This window comes from Lithobates pipiens, unplaced genomic scaffold (genome assembly GCF_037356315.1).
Source record: "Lithobates pipiens isolate NorthernLeopardFrog02 unplaced genomic scaffold, aLitPip1_a1.2 Scaffold_27, whole genome shotgun sequence".
NCBI lineage: Eukaryota > Metazoa > Chordata > Amphibia > Anura > Ranidae > Lithobates > Lithobates pipiens.
In genome coordinates this window covers 37,566,712-37,585,073 of record NW_027507788.1, presented here as the reverse complement: position 1 = coordinate 37,585,073, position 18,362 = coordinate 37,566,712, and the positions used below count along the sequence as shown (strand labels likewise).

Sequence of the window (18,362 nt, the reverse complement as noted above, 5' to 3'; positions counted from 1 at the left end):
CATCTCACCTAGAAGAGGAAATTCTGGATAAAGTGGCCCAATGGGTAGATGAAGCTGTGTGCAGTTTCCTCTGAATCCCCCTACAGGTAGAATTTCTGAAGCTGTCACCAAAAGTTGCTGAGAGATATATTGGAAAGGAGGGGATGTGTTTATTTTTGCTGCCAGTGCATTCTCTCTTTCTCCCCTTTTGTTATTTTTTCTGGATCCTCTACACTGTATAGGAATGTTTTTCCCTGTGTAATGAGCATTAGACATCAGGTAGGGGTTGCGGTTGGTCTAGTGGGCTATCAGTTGGTGATATTAAATAATTAGTGAAAAAATTAAGGTGCTGTCATGGAATGTGAGGGGGCTGGGTGATAAGGGAAAGAGACGGCAGTTTTTGAGATTTATAAACCAGCAATAATACTTCTGCAGGAGACTCGCCTCGGGCAAGAGGACATGATGCTCTTTGAAAGATCAAGATTGATGTATCAAACTCATGCGGTATATTTTGCTTACTTCTGAGGTGTTAGCATCCTGGTCTCCTGCTCAGTACGGTTCTCATGCAGAGAGAGTTTTAAAGACCCAGCGGGTTGTTATATTGTACTTTGATGTATATTCAATTACAAAAACTTTTTGTTGGTGAATGCCTATGTTCCTCCTCCATATAACGACGATGTGATGAAAAGTGTGTTTAGGAAAATGGTACAGTGGCCGAATTTACCAACACTAGTAATGGGAGATTTTAATAATATAATGAACGAGGAGGAGGATAGACATAGCACCACAAAGGGTAAACAAAGAATGAAGAATACTAGATTTGCTGGTCATATACAAGAGATTGGGTTAATGGATATGTGGAGAATTAATAGATATCCACTAAAGAGAGTATACTCATGCTGTTCGAGTACATACAGATCTCTGTCTAGAATAGACTTGGCCTTGGGGAATGACAATTTTCTCCCATGGTTAGAGGCAATCCATTATGGACCTAGGGGACTTTCTGATTACTCCCCACTTATATTGACTATAGAGATTGAGGGACAGTTGTCCTCTTTACCTTGGAAAATGAAACCCCAGTGGCTGTTATTGATGACAGAGGAGGATAAGATAAAATCGCAGTTGATAGAATTTTTTAAAAACAATTAAAATTTGACATCTTTATTAGTAGTCTGGGACGCTATGAAGCCATATACATGTGGGGTATTGATTAAAGAAATATCTAAAATGAAGACAACATCTAGAAAACGTGAGGAGGAAGTAATGCAAATGGTAACTCAAGCTGAACAGGACTACATCACAGATCCCTTAGAAGAAAAATGCGTTGCTTGACAAGAAGCTCAAAAAATGTATAAAAATGTATTTTTAACAAAAGCAGAAAATAGTAGATTCTTTCAAAATCAAAAACATTATGAGATTGGGGAACAGGTAGGACGTATGATGGCTGCAATAGCCCAGGCTCAAGAAGGCCCAATAACTATCGCAGCTGGTAGTATTTAGAAGATATTTGTTGACTCAAGGGTGGAGAAGACAATGAATCAAGTAAAACAACTCTTGGACAAATAGTTTTTTCCTGAACTCAAATTATAAGAAAGAGAATTTCTTGATAGCCCCTTATCCCTGGAAGAGTTAAAAAAAGCAGTAGCACAGACCCATAATAATAAAGTGCCAGGGATGAGCGGACTACCAACGGAAATCTATAAAAAAAATTGATAAGATTTTGTTGCTGGAATTATTAGAAGTATTAAATGATGCTTTTCAGAAACAAAGACTTTCAGAATCAATGCAGGAAACAATAACTATAGTAATTCCAAAACAGGGAAAGGACCCAATGTTGCCTAATGCCGCGTACACACGGGCGGACTGTATGGCGTACTTAGTCCGTGGAAACACATTTCAGCAGACAGTCCGCTCGTGTGTGGGCTTCAGCGGACTTTTTCAGCGTGCAGTCCGGCGTATTAAGTATTTCGGATTTTTCGAAATTCTGTCCGTCATACTTTGGTTTCAGCGGACAATCCGCTCGTCAGTATGCTAGTTCGACAGACTAAGAATGGCGCATGCCCAGAAAGGATTTACACGGCGGAAGGGTGCTTTGCTGTGTATTGGACTTCCTATTTCTAGTCCCGTCGTACGTGCTGTACACGTCATCGCGCAAGCTTTCGACGGACTGTTTGTGCATCCGTGTGTGGTCAAGTCCATTCAGTGGAAAGTATGACGGACTGTCCGTCGGATTGTATGACGGACTAAGTACGCCATACAGTCCGCTCGTGTGTACGCGGCATAAGTCTTATCGCCCTATCTCCCTCCTCACCTCAGATGTTAAAATATTTTCCCGGGTTCTTGCAAATAGATTATGAAGCTATATTAATACCCTGATCCATGAGGACCAAACTGGTTTTATCCCAACAAGAGCAGCATCAACAAATATACATAGACTTTTTAAAAATATGAAGTACCGTATATACTCGAGTATAGGCCGACCCGAATATAAGCCGAGGCCCCCAATTTACCCCCAAAAAACTGGAAAACTTATTGACTCGTGTATAAGCCGAGGGTGAGACATGGCTGTCCATCCCTGTGTGTCCGTCCATCCCTGTGTGTGTGTCCGTCCATCCATCCCTGTGTGTGTGTCCATCCATCCATCCATCCCTGTGTGTGTGTCCGTCCATCCATCCCTGTGTGTGTATCCATCCATCCATCCATCCCTGTGTGTGTGTGTGTGTGTGTGTATCCATCCATCCATCCATCCATCCCTGTGTGTGTGTGTGTGTGTGTGTGTGTGTGTGTGTGTATCCATCCATCCATCCATCCATCCGTGTGTGTGTGTGTGTGTGTGTGTGTGTGTGTGTGTGTCCATCCATCCATCCATCCCTGTGTGTGTGTCCGTGCAGCCTTGTGTGTGTGTCCAGCCTACCTGTGTCCCGAGCCTCCGTCCCGAGCCTCCTCCGTCCCGAGCCTCCTCCGTCCCGTGCCTCCTCCGTCCCGTGCCTCCTCCGTCCCGTGCCTCCTCCGTCCCGTGTCGTGCCGATGGATCGCCGCTCCAGGATCGCCGCTCTTCTCGGCGGCCATTCTACAATTCAAAAGCCGCGCCTCCGCCTCCGCCTGTGATAGGCGGAACACTCAATTTCCCAGCAGCCTGTGTTCCGCCTATCACGGACATCGTCTCATCCTCGTCCGTAGTACGAGGATGAGCGGATGTCCGTGATAGGCGGAACACTGACTGCTGGGAAATTCAGTGTTCCGCCTATCACAGGCGGAGGCGGAGAAGGAGGCGCGGCTTTTGAATTTTAATGTCCGCCGTCTGTCTGCTCGATACGCTGATCGAGCAGTCAGACAGCGGTGACTCGAGTATAAGCCGAGGGGGCACTTTCAGCCTCAAAAAAGAGGCTGAAAATCTCGGCTTATACTCGAGTATATACGGTAGTCTATGGAAAATACTGGATCTAGAGCAATATTGTGTTTAGACGCCCAAAAAGCCTTTGATATGGTGGAGTGGGAATATTTATGGGTTGTACTGGAGGCTTTTGGTATCTGTCAGGGATTTATAAAATAGGTTAAAATGTTATATAGGGACCCAAAAGCAAGGGTAAGAATTAATAATACACTATCTAGAACGTTTAATTTGTCTAGAGGGACAAGGCAGAGGTGTCCTCTGTCTCCACTGCTGTTTGCTATAGCAGTGGAACCTCTTGCCCTCGCTATTAAACAGTCAGCAAAAATAATTAGGTTCTGACGAGCGGGAAGAGAGGATAAAGTTGCCCTGTATGCAGATGACGCTCTTATTTTTCTGGGGGGTACCTCAAAGTCATTGTAGGAACTTATGAGCCTCATCTCCATATTTGGGCAACTCCCGGGCTTCCAGATTAATTGGGACAAATCTGAATTACTACTACTAGATGAGTCAAAAGTCCCTTTATCAAATATATTGTCCCAAATCCAAATTAAGCATACAGTGAGATATTTGGGCATAAAGATATCTCGGAATGTAAAAGATTATATTAACCTGAATCTCAAACCTTTATTAGTGAAATTTAAGGATAAGTGCCAAAGTTGGTGTAAGCTACCACTAACAGTGATAGGTAGAGCAAACCTTGTTAAAATGATGTGGACTCCACATTTACTTTATGTGTTTAATAATTCACCCGTATGGATAACTGTATTTTGGTTTTAAAAAAATAGAATCTCTTTTTAGAGAACTTATTGGGAAGAAAAAACAAACCATGTATAAAGTTAACTAATTAATTCATGTTAAATAAAACAGCAGGAGGATTGGTGATTCCCCATCCAAAAAGTTATTTTTAGTCTCACAAATACAACATTTTTTTGGATAAAGGGTAATATCAGGTTCTGATCCTATACAAGGTTTGCTACTATCAGTTTACCCAGTGATTTCGAGTACAGGCCTGAATGTGCGAATTGAAATTCTGTAAATCAGAGGTAATAGGCCTGTTGGAAAACAAAAATGGTTTAATATCACAAATATATGATATATTAAATGATAAATTTAGGGGAATTGAGGACATACCAGCAAGGTTTTTTCTTTATTATGTCCCGGGGATGTAAGTTCTTTGTTGTTTTAGTTGTTGTCTATATGAAAAAATAACAATAAAAAATGAGGTGATTTCAAAAAAAAGATAAGACAAGGGCTTTGCAATGACAGATTAGGAATAGATGGGGTATCTCAGCCAATAGGCAGGGATCTTCTTGGGTCCCTTGGCCTGCTGGGAGAGCTTATTTATTTGGGTGAGGTCAGGCAATCTGTGTTCTGTGCCATCTGGACGGCAGTCTGGGTGGACGTGTGTTGTGCTGTCCCAGGCTGCTATGCCAAAGCCTGAGTCCTATCCTGGGGACATCTGGCTGCTAGGCTGTCTGAGGGGCTAACCAAAAGCAAGAGAGATCAGCATTGGGTTGGGATGGTGGCTTGCAGTCCAACCAGAAGTGACGGTTCTGCCAGCCAGAGAAACTGTCATGGTTAGAGGTAGAGGGGAAGCTGTCGCCACTAATGGACCACCCCCCTTGTTGCCAGGGACCACTGTGAGTAGCTGAAGCAAGTACCAGAGCAGTATTCTCACCAACCGGGGACGCTGAAGAATTGGGAAACTTCAGCAGGAGTCAAGTCAAGGACCCAGCCAGCAGAGGTGACGCTTGCAGAGCAGCCTTGTGTGTCAAACTAGGGACTGAGCAGGCCAGTGGGGTGATGCTTGAGAAGTATCTTGGATGCCAAGCTAGGGACCCAGCAGGGATGCAGGGTTGACGCTTGAGGAAGATACTGAGCGAGAAGGTTGTAAAAGCTTGGGAGATCCAGTGGCAGTGGATCAGCAAGTCTAGTGAGAGACACTGGGAGCTCAGCAAAGTGAAGATCTACGATAGGAGATTGTAGAAGAAGTAAAAGAGTTCATTGTAACCTTTGTTAGGAACTGTTCAAGATTGTTGCCATAAGAGACAGGGGGTCTACACATGCAGATGTGGTGTCCGGCTGGTGCCTTTCCCTGCATGGATGTCTACCTATAGAAGTCTCGGAGTCTGCCAATTAACATTGCAACTACTAAAGGGTGTCCTGGCCCTAAACCCTCTCTCCCACAGTTCTGTTTAAGAGACAATAAATCTCTTTGCATTCAAGAAGTTTCTGGCGCCCATGAATCTACTTTGCATCACACCCACCATGCCTCGTAACCCACTCTACACAGAAGGATGTCAGCTATCCCTAACTCTGTAGGTTTTCATTAGACCAAAGTGGACCCGGGACTTGGCTACACAGTAAACAGGACAAATAGGGAGTGCGCACAGACAGCAATAAAACCTGGTGGGTGTTCTAATCCCTCACCACTCCTCCCATAACTGTGCATTGTGTGTGCTCCTGGGGACGTGCAGTGGTACAATCCTGTGACTGCTGTGTCCACCAGACACAGCAGATCATCAAACTGAGTACCAAGCAGCAGTGCTCTGCCCTGGTACCATGTGATCAATTACAGTGTTCACATGTCCAGTCATATAAATAGCTGCCATTCATACAGCCATTGAGAACTACTGTGATTTCTGTGATTGGTCACAGTGATCACATGGTACAGGACCAAGCAGACTCCCTGTACCATGTATTAGCTGTAGCTAATCGCAGCTCTCACAGTAGTTCTCAGTGGCTGTATGAATGCTGCCAAGAATTGTCAGAAATTATTGCTTATGCAACCTTCAAGGCTGTATAAAGCCTACTACACATTATGTTTTTTTCCTTCAACCCAGCAGGCTGAAGGATAAAAACCTCACAGATCACTGTATTAACACAAGTGATGTTAGTACAGCGATCTCCCCTGCTGTGATATCGTGGTCTGACAGGGGGACCACCCCCCCCCCCCCGCCAGGACACCCTGGCCAGTGCTTGCAGCCATTGGCTATACAACAAAAAATAAAAACCTCATTGGTGATTAAATAAAACTAAATAAAGCTCTATCTGTCTCAAAAAATGCTAAAAAATTTATTTGGGTACAGTTTTGCATGACTGAGTAATTGTCATTCAAATTGTGAGACCACTGAAATCTGAAAATTGGCCTGGGCAGGAAGGGGGTAAAAGTGTCCGGTACTGAAAAGGTTAAAGCTAAAAAAAAAAAAGAGAGTTAGCAACCACCCACCCCCACTACTTTCTCTGCTTACTTTGATGGCGCACAGGAGCTTCATGAGAAGATAATGAGCATAATGTCAACGAGAGCTGCAGATTACAAAGATTGAAAGTTACTTTTGAAATGATTTTACCATGCTAAAGCTTGCATAATATATTAGTGTTTGGGTTTAAATATAAAACGAAATGTTCTTGCTGTATAACGAATTGTGGCAAACTCTTTCTTATGTTAGTTGAATGCAGTTCCATGGATTTGAGATGTGGCGATGGAAAATGTGTATCTCTGCAATGGGCTTGTGATGGATGGCGGGACTGCTCTGATGGAAGAGATGAACTGGATTGTCCCAAGATACCCAATCCTGAATCAGGTAAATTTTCATACACTGGCTATCAGTTAGTTGATTTCAAAACACACATTTGTTTCCGATATTTCTAATGACAGGCTATAATTAACTTTGGTTCTTATTTTCTCTTTTGTCCTAGAGAACCCATGTCGCCCACTAAATGTTCCATTATGTCAAGGTCTATCATATTCTCTCACAGTATTTCCTAATCTCTGGGTGTCTCTTCTAGAACAACCAGCTGCCAGTGAGCTGCTCAAAGGATATAAGGTAATGTGGTTGCCATTATTTTCCGTATTAGAGAACTGGTAAAAGGTGGTTCACTTACCAGTACCCAAAAGAGCCCTATCTGTATGAAGAATGTATTGTCTGACAAGATCACAAGAAGATAGACAAACTCATCAAGGAGACAAAAAAAAAACCTGCAGTCCAATGTAGTGTGATTCACATTTCAGGTTTACAAGGGGTGTTTTAGTCTAGTTTCTGGGGGGCCAAACCCCTTTTTTTTTTTTTAGCTTACATCATCCCTTGTGACTGGATTTGGGCTATTCTAGGAGGTTATTCTAGGGATCAATAAAATTACTTGGGGTAAAACAGGATTAGTACATTTCTAGAGGTCAATCGGTCAATAAATGATGGAAGGTTGATGGAGGTCATATAATAATTTAAGCTCTCCATAGAATGCTGTGCCAGCCTGTAGTCTTGAAGGTAAGCTGGCTAGCAGCGAGGCAGTGTCACTTTGGGATGGATGGCAAGAGTAGCCTTGAGTTGTATCAGCTGTTGTTGTCAGTGTCACTCGACTTGTTTATCAGCATTTTTTGCATTGTGTGTCTATGACCCTCCAACTTCTCTCTTCCCGGAAGGATATACTCAAATGCTTACTCCTGATACTAAGGATACTCCCTCATGTCAAACTCTCTTAAGCCCCATACACACTATCAGTTTTTCTGCAGATTTTTTCCTTCATATTTACCAAAACCATGTAGTGCAAAGGCCTGCCTGATTGCATACAAATTGAAACTCCTAAGGTTTGACCTCATATTATATGGGTCTGGTAAATCTGAAGGAAAAAATCTGCAGAAAAACTGATAGTGTGTATGGGGCTTTAGAGAACTTGTGAGTACACTCACCTAAAACTCTGTTAGAGAAGTAGTGATTACACCCATCCCAAACACTGTTGGAGGGCCACTGAGTACTGTACACATACTTCAAGCTCTGTTAGAGAGCTAGTGAGTACACCCATAGCGAAAAGAGTGCTGCCAAACAACTGATTGCTGTGCATTTACTAAACTGTCAGCATTGTATCCATAATGGCAGCGGCTGGAAGTTTTGGCATTATTATTAAGAGTATTTAAAACTTGGATTTATAGCTTAATTTACTAATGTAACACTGTTTATGCAAATGGTATATGTAAAGAACTTCATTGATGGTCGTATGAAACCTTCTATATAACTTTAGATAATTTTTTATAAGAAATGCTTTGGGGATAATGTACAATTTAATGCTTTCTTAAAGCATACCTTCACCCCAAATCTCCTCTCGTCTTGCTTCTTCCCCCTCCCTCTCATTAAATTGTATATATATTTTTATTATACTATTTTAAACATTTAATGTTCCGCAATGGTCGTCAACTCCCTCCCATATTCTGCATGTGCGCAGATATGCTGCAAGGCTTCAGGTCCCGACAGCCCTGTGGCACATCTCCACACACAAGTTTCCCTGTGCATGTGCAAAGATGGGGTAGTTTTGTCAGTTCCATGCTACTCATCTTTGTGCATGTGCTGGAAATACCCTGCGCATGTTTGGATGTGCCAAAGGGATCTGGCAGAACCCGTCAGCCACGCAGAGTCCTATAGCATATCTGCACATGTGCCATAATGTTTGCATAGGAAGGGGGGGGGGGGAGGGAGCCACAAAAACAGGGATTGAAGCTCCACTTTCTAATGTTGATGAGCTGAAGAGTTTGGTGATCCCTGATCTTTACTGATAGAGCAGTTGTGCACAAAGTAGAAAATGTCCAGAGGAGTGCACAGTAATTTCGTTTTCATAAATTTGTGTTTCCCTAGAGCAGTGATGGTGGACCTTGGCACCCCAGATGTTTTGGAACTACATGTCCCATGATGCTCTTCCATTCTGCAGTGTAGTGGAGCATCATGGGACATGTAGTTCCAAAACATCTGGGGTGCCAAGGTTCACCATCACTGCCCTAGAGCATTGTAAAATGCATGTGCACTGATTACTGATTTGTATGTGTTGCAGTGGTATTATTTTTGAACAGCACCCCAACACACTAATTACACCAGTGGGCTATGCATCTGCACTGCAGAGCACCATAATACGCATTTTTTGTGTTGCAAAATTGTTGCATTAAAAAAATGCATGTCCAATTTTTAGTGCATTAAATTGAAAGTTTAAAAAAAAATTCCTACACCTTTAGTCACATCACTTACCTTTGATGAAGTATGTCTCCGTTGCGCCGGCAGCTGGGTCCTGGAGAAATTTTCACTTCAGGGATACCTGTCCTCTTCCCGTCTATGAACCTCAGACCTCAGACACTTCAGTGTTTAACAGCCTCAGGTCTTCAGGAAGAACAGCATTATAGATGATTCAATGGAGACACTCTCCCTCCTCCTCCATTTTAATTTAAATAAATTTGAAATAACGCTAGTTTCACACGTTAGTGTTTTTGCGGCCCACGTTTGTGCAGACACGGCAGCCCATTTAAATTAATGGACTGCCAATCCTACCTTTCCCACAGAAAAAGGTGCATATCCTCTTTTCAAAATGTGGCCCGCAGGGAAATTGCATGGTCATTTTAACTATGTGATTTCCCTGCCGTTCCTGTATCTGCTTGTGGTTGCAGTTCCTGCACCTGCGGATGGTTTTAATTAACACATTTTAATTTCTGTCCCAGGCTCAGAGTTAAGTTATTGAACAGATGATTGCACAGGATGACCATAATGATTTTAATGATGATTATGATAATCATGATCATAATGAGAGCATGCTACAATAGTAACCAGGTGTGGACAGTAAATACCACCGAAGGAGACATACTGTCCACTGTGCTAGGAGCACTAACACTACACAAACCAAGGGGGTGAACCAGTGTGAGGGCACCTTTAGAAAAGCTTGAAAGTTGGATGCATGGAGTTATAGCCTCATGCACTCCTTGCACTGATTGGCTACTGGCTGTCCTGCTCTTGGGGCCTCACACAGAGCAGAGGAATGATTATGGCTGAGCTGAGGGTAAGAGCTGCCTATGAGCAGCTACAGATTCTACTGACATATGGCACCTTCTTGAGTGCTCAGCCCAGGATCTGATAGAGTTACATCAGGGGCTTAGTGCTGGACTGCAGCTATTCCTGACAGCCAGCGGTTCCAGCATATAAGACTGCTGGAGCTGCTGTAATTCAGCATGCAGTCTGCTGTGCTCCTGACCTGCATTTTAGTAGAGAGCAGCTGGGTGAGTACTGACGATGGGTCTTGCTTAGGCCTTTACTAGGCCGAAAAAAGAAAAAAGGGAATGGAGAAGAGTTGCAGAGAGGGGGAAGAGGGGATTAAGGAGATAGGACAAGAGGGAGGGGGTGAAAGTTAAGGATGGGGGGTTTGACCCTTTACTCAGGGCGGATCTTCCGTCAGTGCCATTCTTCCCAAACCTTATCGTTAACCCTAGTTTCTCTGCAGCTGGAGAGGAATTCATGAGGAACATGTTTCCTCTATGGTCTCCTGGGTCACTAGGGAAGCAATCCAGTTGGATGCTGTTGCCCCATGTGACTCTGGCAGCCATCTTTGGTCAGGCTTTGGCTCCCAGGTTTGGCATGCATTTGTGAGTTGGTAGAGTAGGGACAGTTACCCTGCATGTTAGGGACAGTATTAGTTAACATCCTTAGTAAGAGGCGGAAGGTAAATTTGCTGTACGCTTTTTTTTTTTCTCTTTGAGTATTAAATAGGCTATATGTAGGTCTAGAGTGATCATAATTGCTTTGCTATGGTCTAAACAATGGCAGTTTAGTTTTATGAAATCCATTGCCCTGGAATATGAAGATTCTCAGAGTAACAAAAAATCAAGTCAGGTGTGTAGGTTTGTGTTTAGTGAGCAATCCTAAATCTAGGGGCATCTCTAAGCCCCTGTACACACGGTCGGAGATTCCGGCAACCAAATCCGTCGGATTTTGTCCGAAACTGTTGTATACACACGGTCGGACAAAGTTGTTGGAAAATCCGACGTGATGGCGTTATTTCGTTAGGACGGGACTACGTTCACGCTAGTAGCCAATAGCTTTGGTGTAGGAATTTGATCTGAGCATGCGTGGCACTTTGTCCGATTGGAATTCTCTACACATGATCGGAGTATGTCCGATCGGAGCATTTTGTCGGAAAATTTTACCGACATGTTGGAAAACTTGGTCCGTCGGATATTCCGATGGAAACAGCCCGATGGAGACCACACACAGTCGGAATATCCGACAAAACGGTCCGATCGGACACATTCCGTTGGAATCTCCGACCGTGTGTACAAGGGCTAAGATGAAACTGATTGCTATTGTTTAGGATCTTATTCTACTTTCATGGAATTGCAATGTCAGATAATGATAAACCATTGCAATATTATATCAGAAAGATAAACATTAGCCAGAGGGAGGGCAACTTCCACTTGGAGACTGTTAACATTTTGCGGGCAGAACCATTGCTGTCTAAAGAGAATACATGAGGAAAGCCTAGGTTAAATTCTAAATTTGTAGATCAGAATTTACGCTTCCTTATAGATACATGGAGGTAGACATACTTTATGTAAGCCTTGAAGGAAAGATTCAGTCTTAAATGTTCTTTCCTCGTTTTTGATAACTATATAGTAATTTCATCCAGATGGCCACTAAAGCATTAGCTTGATGGTCATGATGAGTTTAACTGTTCAGTATACACAGCAGTACATGCACAATGAGGGAAATTAATTGTTATAATAACTAAGGGGTGGGGGACACCCATAGGGGTTTTTTTAATAGGAAGGTACACCTGTACATTAACCACTTGCCGACCGCCGCACGACGATGTACGTCGACAGAAAGGCACGGGCAGGCATATGGGCGTACCTGTACGTCCCTGTCTTCCCGTGGGTGGGGGGCCCGATCGGGCCCCCCCCCCCCCCAGTGCCAGCGGCGGTCGGTATCCGTGCAGGAGCGATCCGGGATGAGGGGGCGGCCATTCATTCCTGGCCACCCCCTCGCGATCGCTCCTGACGAATGGGAGTGAAGCATTGTATCACTTCCTCTCCTGTAATGTAAACACAGGAGAGGAAGTGATGTAATCTCTCCTCCGTGTCGGTATTTTTCGTTCCGGCACCGAGGAGAGAGGATCGGTGAGTTGCACCAACACGACACTTCACAGTAGAACATGCCAGGCACACTCACACCCCCCCTTTACCCCCCGATCACCCCCCAATTACCCCTGCCCCCCCAGTCACAGTGACACCAATTGCATTTTTTATTTTTTTTGCATTGGTGTCATTTGTGACTGTAATAACTGTTAGGGCAGTTAGGGTTAGCCCCCTTTAGTTCTAATGTACCCCCCTAACCCCCCCAATAAAGGTTTAACCCCGTGATCACCCCTCGTCGCCAGTGTCACTAAGGCTGGGTTCACATTGCAGCGGTTTATGAGAACGGATGGGATTCGCACCGCACTGCAGTGCAAATCACATCCGATCTCTGTGCGATTCGAGTTCAGCCATTCGCCGCACCCGCCGCAAATTCACACGGGACCCTTTTTTTGGTCCGCAGCAGAATCGGATCGCATGTGTGTTCACACCATGCGATCCGAGTTTGCAGATCGCACTGCGATATGCGAACTGATCTGGGGGTGTCATTAACATTTCACTGACACTCCCAGCAGTTCGCATAGGGCAGTGTGAACTGCCGCCGGGAGGCATGCCATGCGGGAACCCGCCGCGGATTCGTGGCGTTCCTGCATCGCTCCAGTGTGAACCCAGCCTAATAAGCGATCATTTTTCTGATCGCTGTATTAGTGTCACAGGTGACGCTAGTTAGGCAGGTAGGTATTTAGGTTCGCCGCAGCTTTTTATAGCGCCAGGGGCCCCCATATACTACCGCATAAAGCCCCCTGATTGCCCCCTAGTTAACCCTTTCACCAGTGATCACCATATAACTGTTACAGGTGACGCTGGTTGGTTAGTTATTTTTTTATAGTTTCAGGGCACCCGCCATTTATTACCTAATAAAGGTTTAACCCCCTGATCACCCGGCGGGTGTCATTTGTGACTGTAATAACTGTTAGGGCAGTTAGGGTTAGCCCCCTTTAGTTCTAAGGTACCCCCCTAACCCCCCCAATAAAGGTTTAACCCCGTGATCACCCCCCGTCGCCAGTGTCACTAAGGCTGGGTTCACATTGCAGCGGTTTATGAGAACGGATGTGATTCGCACCGCACTGCAGTGCAAATCACATCTGATCTCTGTGCGATTCGAGTTCAGCCATACAGATAGTATGGCTGAATTTGCGTCGCACCCGCCGCACCCGCCGCAAATTCGCACGGGACCCTTTTTTTGGTCCGCAGCAGAATCGGATCGCATGGGTGTTCACACCATGCGATCCGAGTTTGCAGATCGCACTGCGATATGCGAACTGATCTGGGGGTGTCATTAACATTTCACTGACACTCCCAGCAGTTCGCATAGGGCAGTGTGAACTGACGCCGGGAGGCATGCGATGCGGGAACCCGCCGCGGATTCGTGGCGTTCCCGCATCGCTCCAGTGTGAACCCAGCCTAATAAGCGATCGTTTTTCTGATCGCTGTATTAGTGTCACAGGTGACGCTAGTTAGGCAGGTAGGTATTTAGGTTCGCCGCAGCTTTTTATAGCGCCAGGGACCCCCATATACTACCGCATAAAGCCCCCTGATTGCCCCCTAGTTAACCCTTTCACCAGTGATCACCATATAACTGTTACAGGTGACGCTGGTTGGTTAGTTATTTTTTTATAGTTTCAGGGCACCCGCCATTTATTACCTAGTCTCACTAGTGTACCCCTAAATTTAGGGGTGTGTACTTTCCAAAATGGGGTCATTTGGGGGGGGTTTGTGCCATCTTGGCATTTTATGGCCTTCAAAACTGTAACGCCCTTAGAAAGCCTGAAGGCGGTGCTTGGTTTTCGGGGCCCCGTACGCGGCTAGGCTCCCAAAAAGTCCCACATATGTGGTATCCCCGTACTCAGGAGAAGCAGCAGAATTTATTTTGGGGTGTCATTTCACATATGCCCATGGCATGCGTGAGCAATATATCATTTAGTGACAACTTTGTGAAAAAATAAAATAAAATAAAAAAGTTTGTAATTTTCCCGCAACTTGTGGCAAAATATAAAATATTCCATGGACTCAACATGCCTCTCAGCAAATAGCTTGGGGTGTCTACTTTCTAAAATGAGGTCATTTGTCGGGGTTTTGTGCCATCTTGGCATTTTATGGCCTTCAAAACTGTAATAGGTAGTGAGAAGTGAAATAAAAAATTTACGCCCTTAGAAAGCCTGAAGGCGGTGCTTGGTTTTCGGGGCCCCGTACGCGGCTAGGCTCCCAAAAAGTACCACATATGTGGTATCCCCGTACTCAGGAGAAGCAGCAGAATTTATTTTGGGGTGTCATTTCACATATGCCCATAGCATGTGTGAGCAATATATCATTTAGTGACAACTTTGTGTAAAAAAAAAAAAAATATTCAATGGGCTCAACATGCCACTTATCAATTTCCTTAGGGGGTCTACTTTCCAAAATGGGGTCATTTGGGGGGGTTTTGTACTGCCCTGCCATTTTAGCACCTCAAGAAATGAGATAGGCAGTCGTAAACTAAAAGCTGCGTAAATTACAGAAAACGTACCTTAGTTTGTAGATGTGACAACTTTTGCGCAAACCAATAAATATACAGTTATTGACTTTTTTTTTTACCAAAGACATGTGGCTGAATACATTTTGGCCTAAATGTATGACTAAAATTGAGTTTATTGGATTTTTCTAATAACAAAAAGTAGAAAATATCATTTTTTTTCAAAATTTGCGGTCTTTTTACGTTTATATCGCAAAAAATAAAAATCGCAGAGGCAATCAAATACCATCAAAAGAAAGCTCTATTTGTGGGAAGAAAAGGACGCAAATTTTGTTTGGGTACAACATTGCATGACCGCGCAATTACCAGTTAAAGCAGCGCAGTGCCAAATTGTAAAAAGTGGTTAAAGTAATTATAAACAACCACCTTGTAAAACAACCCATTCAGTTTGAAATAGAAATTAATGGCAAAACATTTGTGTATAGATATAAAAGAATATTATAAATACCCTTTTCCCCTTTTTTAATACACGATCAGATACGTTTATTATGATCATCATTTTATTTTTATTAATTATCCCCATTAATATAATTTACATTTTAAAATGGTTAAACTATTCTTATTTTCTTCAACAGATTCTTCAGGATCTGCCATGTTTCCCTGCTATGCGCCCATTACTGTGTGCCCTGTTGGTTCCCAGCTGTTCATCTGATGGTGGAGCTTTACAGCCTTGTCGTTCAGTGTGTTTGAATGCAATGCACCTATGCTTGACTCAAATTGAGCAACTTGGCTTCTCATGGCCTTTCAAGTGTGACCATCTACCAGAACGTAGCCAGCAACCAGACTGTGTGATTCCCTGATAAGCTCTAGTATACTGACTGAGTTTAGACTGGCTGTACGAGTGAAATATGAAATAAATAAATACATATTATTTATCAGCCTGAAGTCTACTTTTTGTCTCAGGTGGCATCTTTTATAAGTAGTTTGGGATGTGTTCCCACCTTGAATAAACACTGCTTACCTCTTGTGGCATTTATAGCAATAGATATACATATTTTCTCTGTACTATTTTCCAAAGCACAGAGAGAAATTTAGTACAGTTCTTAACTTACTAAAAATGAAATATGTGCTCCAGCACTTCGGAAAAAGAGATTGCTAGGGAATGGAGTGTAAGGGACTGCCAACATCCTATATTGTAAACATGGAGAACATGCAAGTAGTGCATTAGAAGCTGCCCCCTTGGACTTTTTAGGCTGAAAAAAGTATAGAAATATGTAAAAGGCAACTCTGTGCCACTTTTATTTGGATACAGAATGGTAGGTATTGCCAACAGACAACAATCGTTTAAAAGTATTATACAAAGTACACCAATAGAATTCATAATACATATATGTATATTCATGTATTATGAATTCTACTGGTGAACTTTGTATAATACTTTTAAACGATTGTTATCTGTTGACTAGTTGTATGTTCTCCATGCTCCAGCACTTAGATGGCTCATACTGTGATGGATCTGAACAAAGTGAGTGTTAAAAAAATAATAGTTGAAGCAACAGGAGTTTCTCAAGAGAGGTACAAACATTATCACTCAACTATTACATAAAGTTCCTCAAATTTCATCTCAAAGAAAGTTGACAACATTTAGTTAGAATTTGCATTAGATACTTGAATTTTCATCAAGGGAAAAACAGCCACAAACTCCAGATCTATTTTTAAAATTAAAAGGGTATCCTCTATTTTCACTGGTAAGCTTATAACAAGGGTAGCTTTAAAGTGGCTGTAAACCTCTGACATGAAATATGAACAAAGCATATCCTTCTGTGGTGTGTACTTCTCTCAATCCAGGGTATACATGTTCAACTCTCTAGTACAATTTTCCTTTCGATTTACCAAAAAACATATAATATGAGGTCAAAAACAAACAACATTCAATTATATTCAATTAGGCAGGCCCTTGCACTACATAGTTTAAGTTAAAGTGATTGTAAAGGTTTGAGTTTTATTTTTTTTAAATAAAAAACATATAATACCTCCACTGTGCAGGTCGTTTTACACAGAGTGGCCCGAACACCAGCTTTGGGGTCCCTCTTGGTGACTCTCGTGGCTCCTCCCCACATTTGAGAAGCACTCTCCTGGGGGGTCACCTTGCGGGCTCGCTCCCGAGTACAGCATTTGGCATCCATAGACACGAATGCTGGACTCGGCCCAGCCCCCTGCATCATTGGATTTGATTGACAGCAGCGGGAGCCAAATGGCTGCACTGCTCTCAATCTATCCAATCAAGAGCCGAGAATCCAGGGCAGAGGAAGAGCACGTCTCTGCCGGGTGAAAATACAGGGCTCAGGTAAGTAAAACTGGGGGCTGGGGGTCGGGCACTGCCAGGTGTTTTTTCACCTTAATGCATAATCCCTTTAAATCTAAAAGAAAATTGTGCAAGAAAATTGAACATGCATGGCCAGTGTCAGGAACTTACCAGCAATAGACAGGTACAGCTGCGTGCACACAGGCGTCGGCGTGTGTCTTCTGCGCGTTCGCGTACGCGTTCGCGTACGCGTTCGTTTACGCGTTAGTGTGCACGTTCGCGAGTGGCGATTCGTACGCGCGCTCGTTCACGTGGTCGTGCGTGGCGTGCGTGCGCTCCTTCCCGCCACTGAGCGTTTAAAGGACCCTCAAGTGCGCCGGTGCGGCGCTGTTTCGTCTCAGCTTCCGTGTGTCTGAATATCTGATCCTGAACCCGGTTACCTTTGAATACCTGATCCTGAACCTGATTACCTGCTACCGTTATCGACCCGGCTTGCTTGACTTCTCTGCCTTCTCCAATCCCGACCCGGCCTGCCTGACCTCGAAACCTCTTCTGCTTGTGATTCCGTTGCCGACCTCTGCCTGCTTACCGACACCTCTTCTGCCTTCCGTTACCACCAGTCTGCTTACCTTCTGACCCGGACCGTCTGACTCTTCTCCAGCCTGCTGCCAGTTCCAATCTTCGGCTTCTGAAGCTACTGCCTGCTTCCAGCAACCCGCAGTCCACTCAGCCTTCAGAGGGATCTCCGCTCTTCTACCAGCTCCAGCGGCCCTATCCAGCAGGCCCTCCTACCCACTGTGCTCTCGAGACCGCTGTTCCCATTCCAGCGGCTCCTGAACCAGCGCTGTAAGAGAGGTCTCCTCCTACAAGTCGGGCTCCACATCTGGACTCTAACAGTACGAAACAGCCATGACTGAGCCCGCAGGAGAGACCTCTCCCATGAAGGAGATCTGCACGCACCTGTCGGCCCTTACCCAAGCGGTAAAATCGCTTCAAGATAGCTACGCCAGGCTTGAAGGACAGGTCCAGGACCTTACAGATACTGGTCACGTGGCCCCTGCTCCGTCCTCCCTATCAGCACAGCCCGTCGCCTCACCATCCGTTGTCATGCTTCCACCTGAACCAAGGGTACCCATTCCGGAAAGGTTTTCTGGGGATCGAACCAAATTTCGGGCTTTTCGGAACGCTTGTCAACTCTATTTTGCCCTACAACCACGGACTTTCTCCCTGGAAGCCACGAAGGTAGGATTTGTAATCTCCCTCCTACAAGGAGAACCGCAGACCTGGGCCCACCGTTTAC

General features: G+C 44.2%; 1 protein-coding gene across 5 annotated transcripts in view; it reads left to right on the top strand.

Annotated features, from left to right (window-relative positions):
• MFRP (membrane frizzled-related protein) overlaps positions 1–15,695 on the top strand; it is a 120,860-nt gene extending 105,165 nt beyond the window's left edge. For all 5 annotated transcript variants that reach the window (XM_077456807.1, XM_077456803.1, XM_077456806.1 and 2 more), the window contains 3 exons: positions 6,823–6,957; positions 7,073–7,200; positions 15,393–15,695. In XM_077456807.1, the coding sequence (XP_077312933.1) occupies positions 6,823–6,957; positions 7,073–7,200; positions 15,393–15,617 (488 nt within the window). In that variant the 3' untranslated portion in view covers positions 15,618–15,695. The remainder of the gene's footprint in view (positions 1–6,822; positions 6,958–7,072; positions 7,201–15,392) is intronic.
• The last annotated feature ends 2,667 nt before the right edge of the window (positions 15,696–18,362 follow it).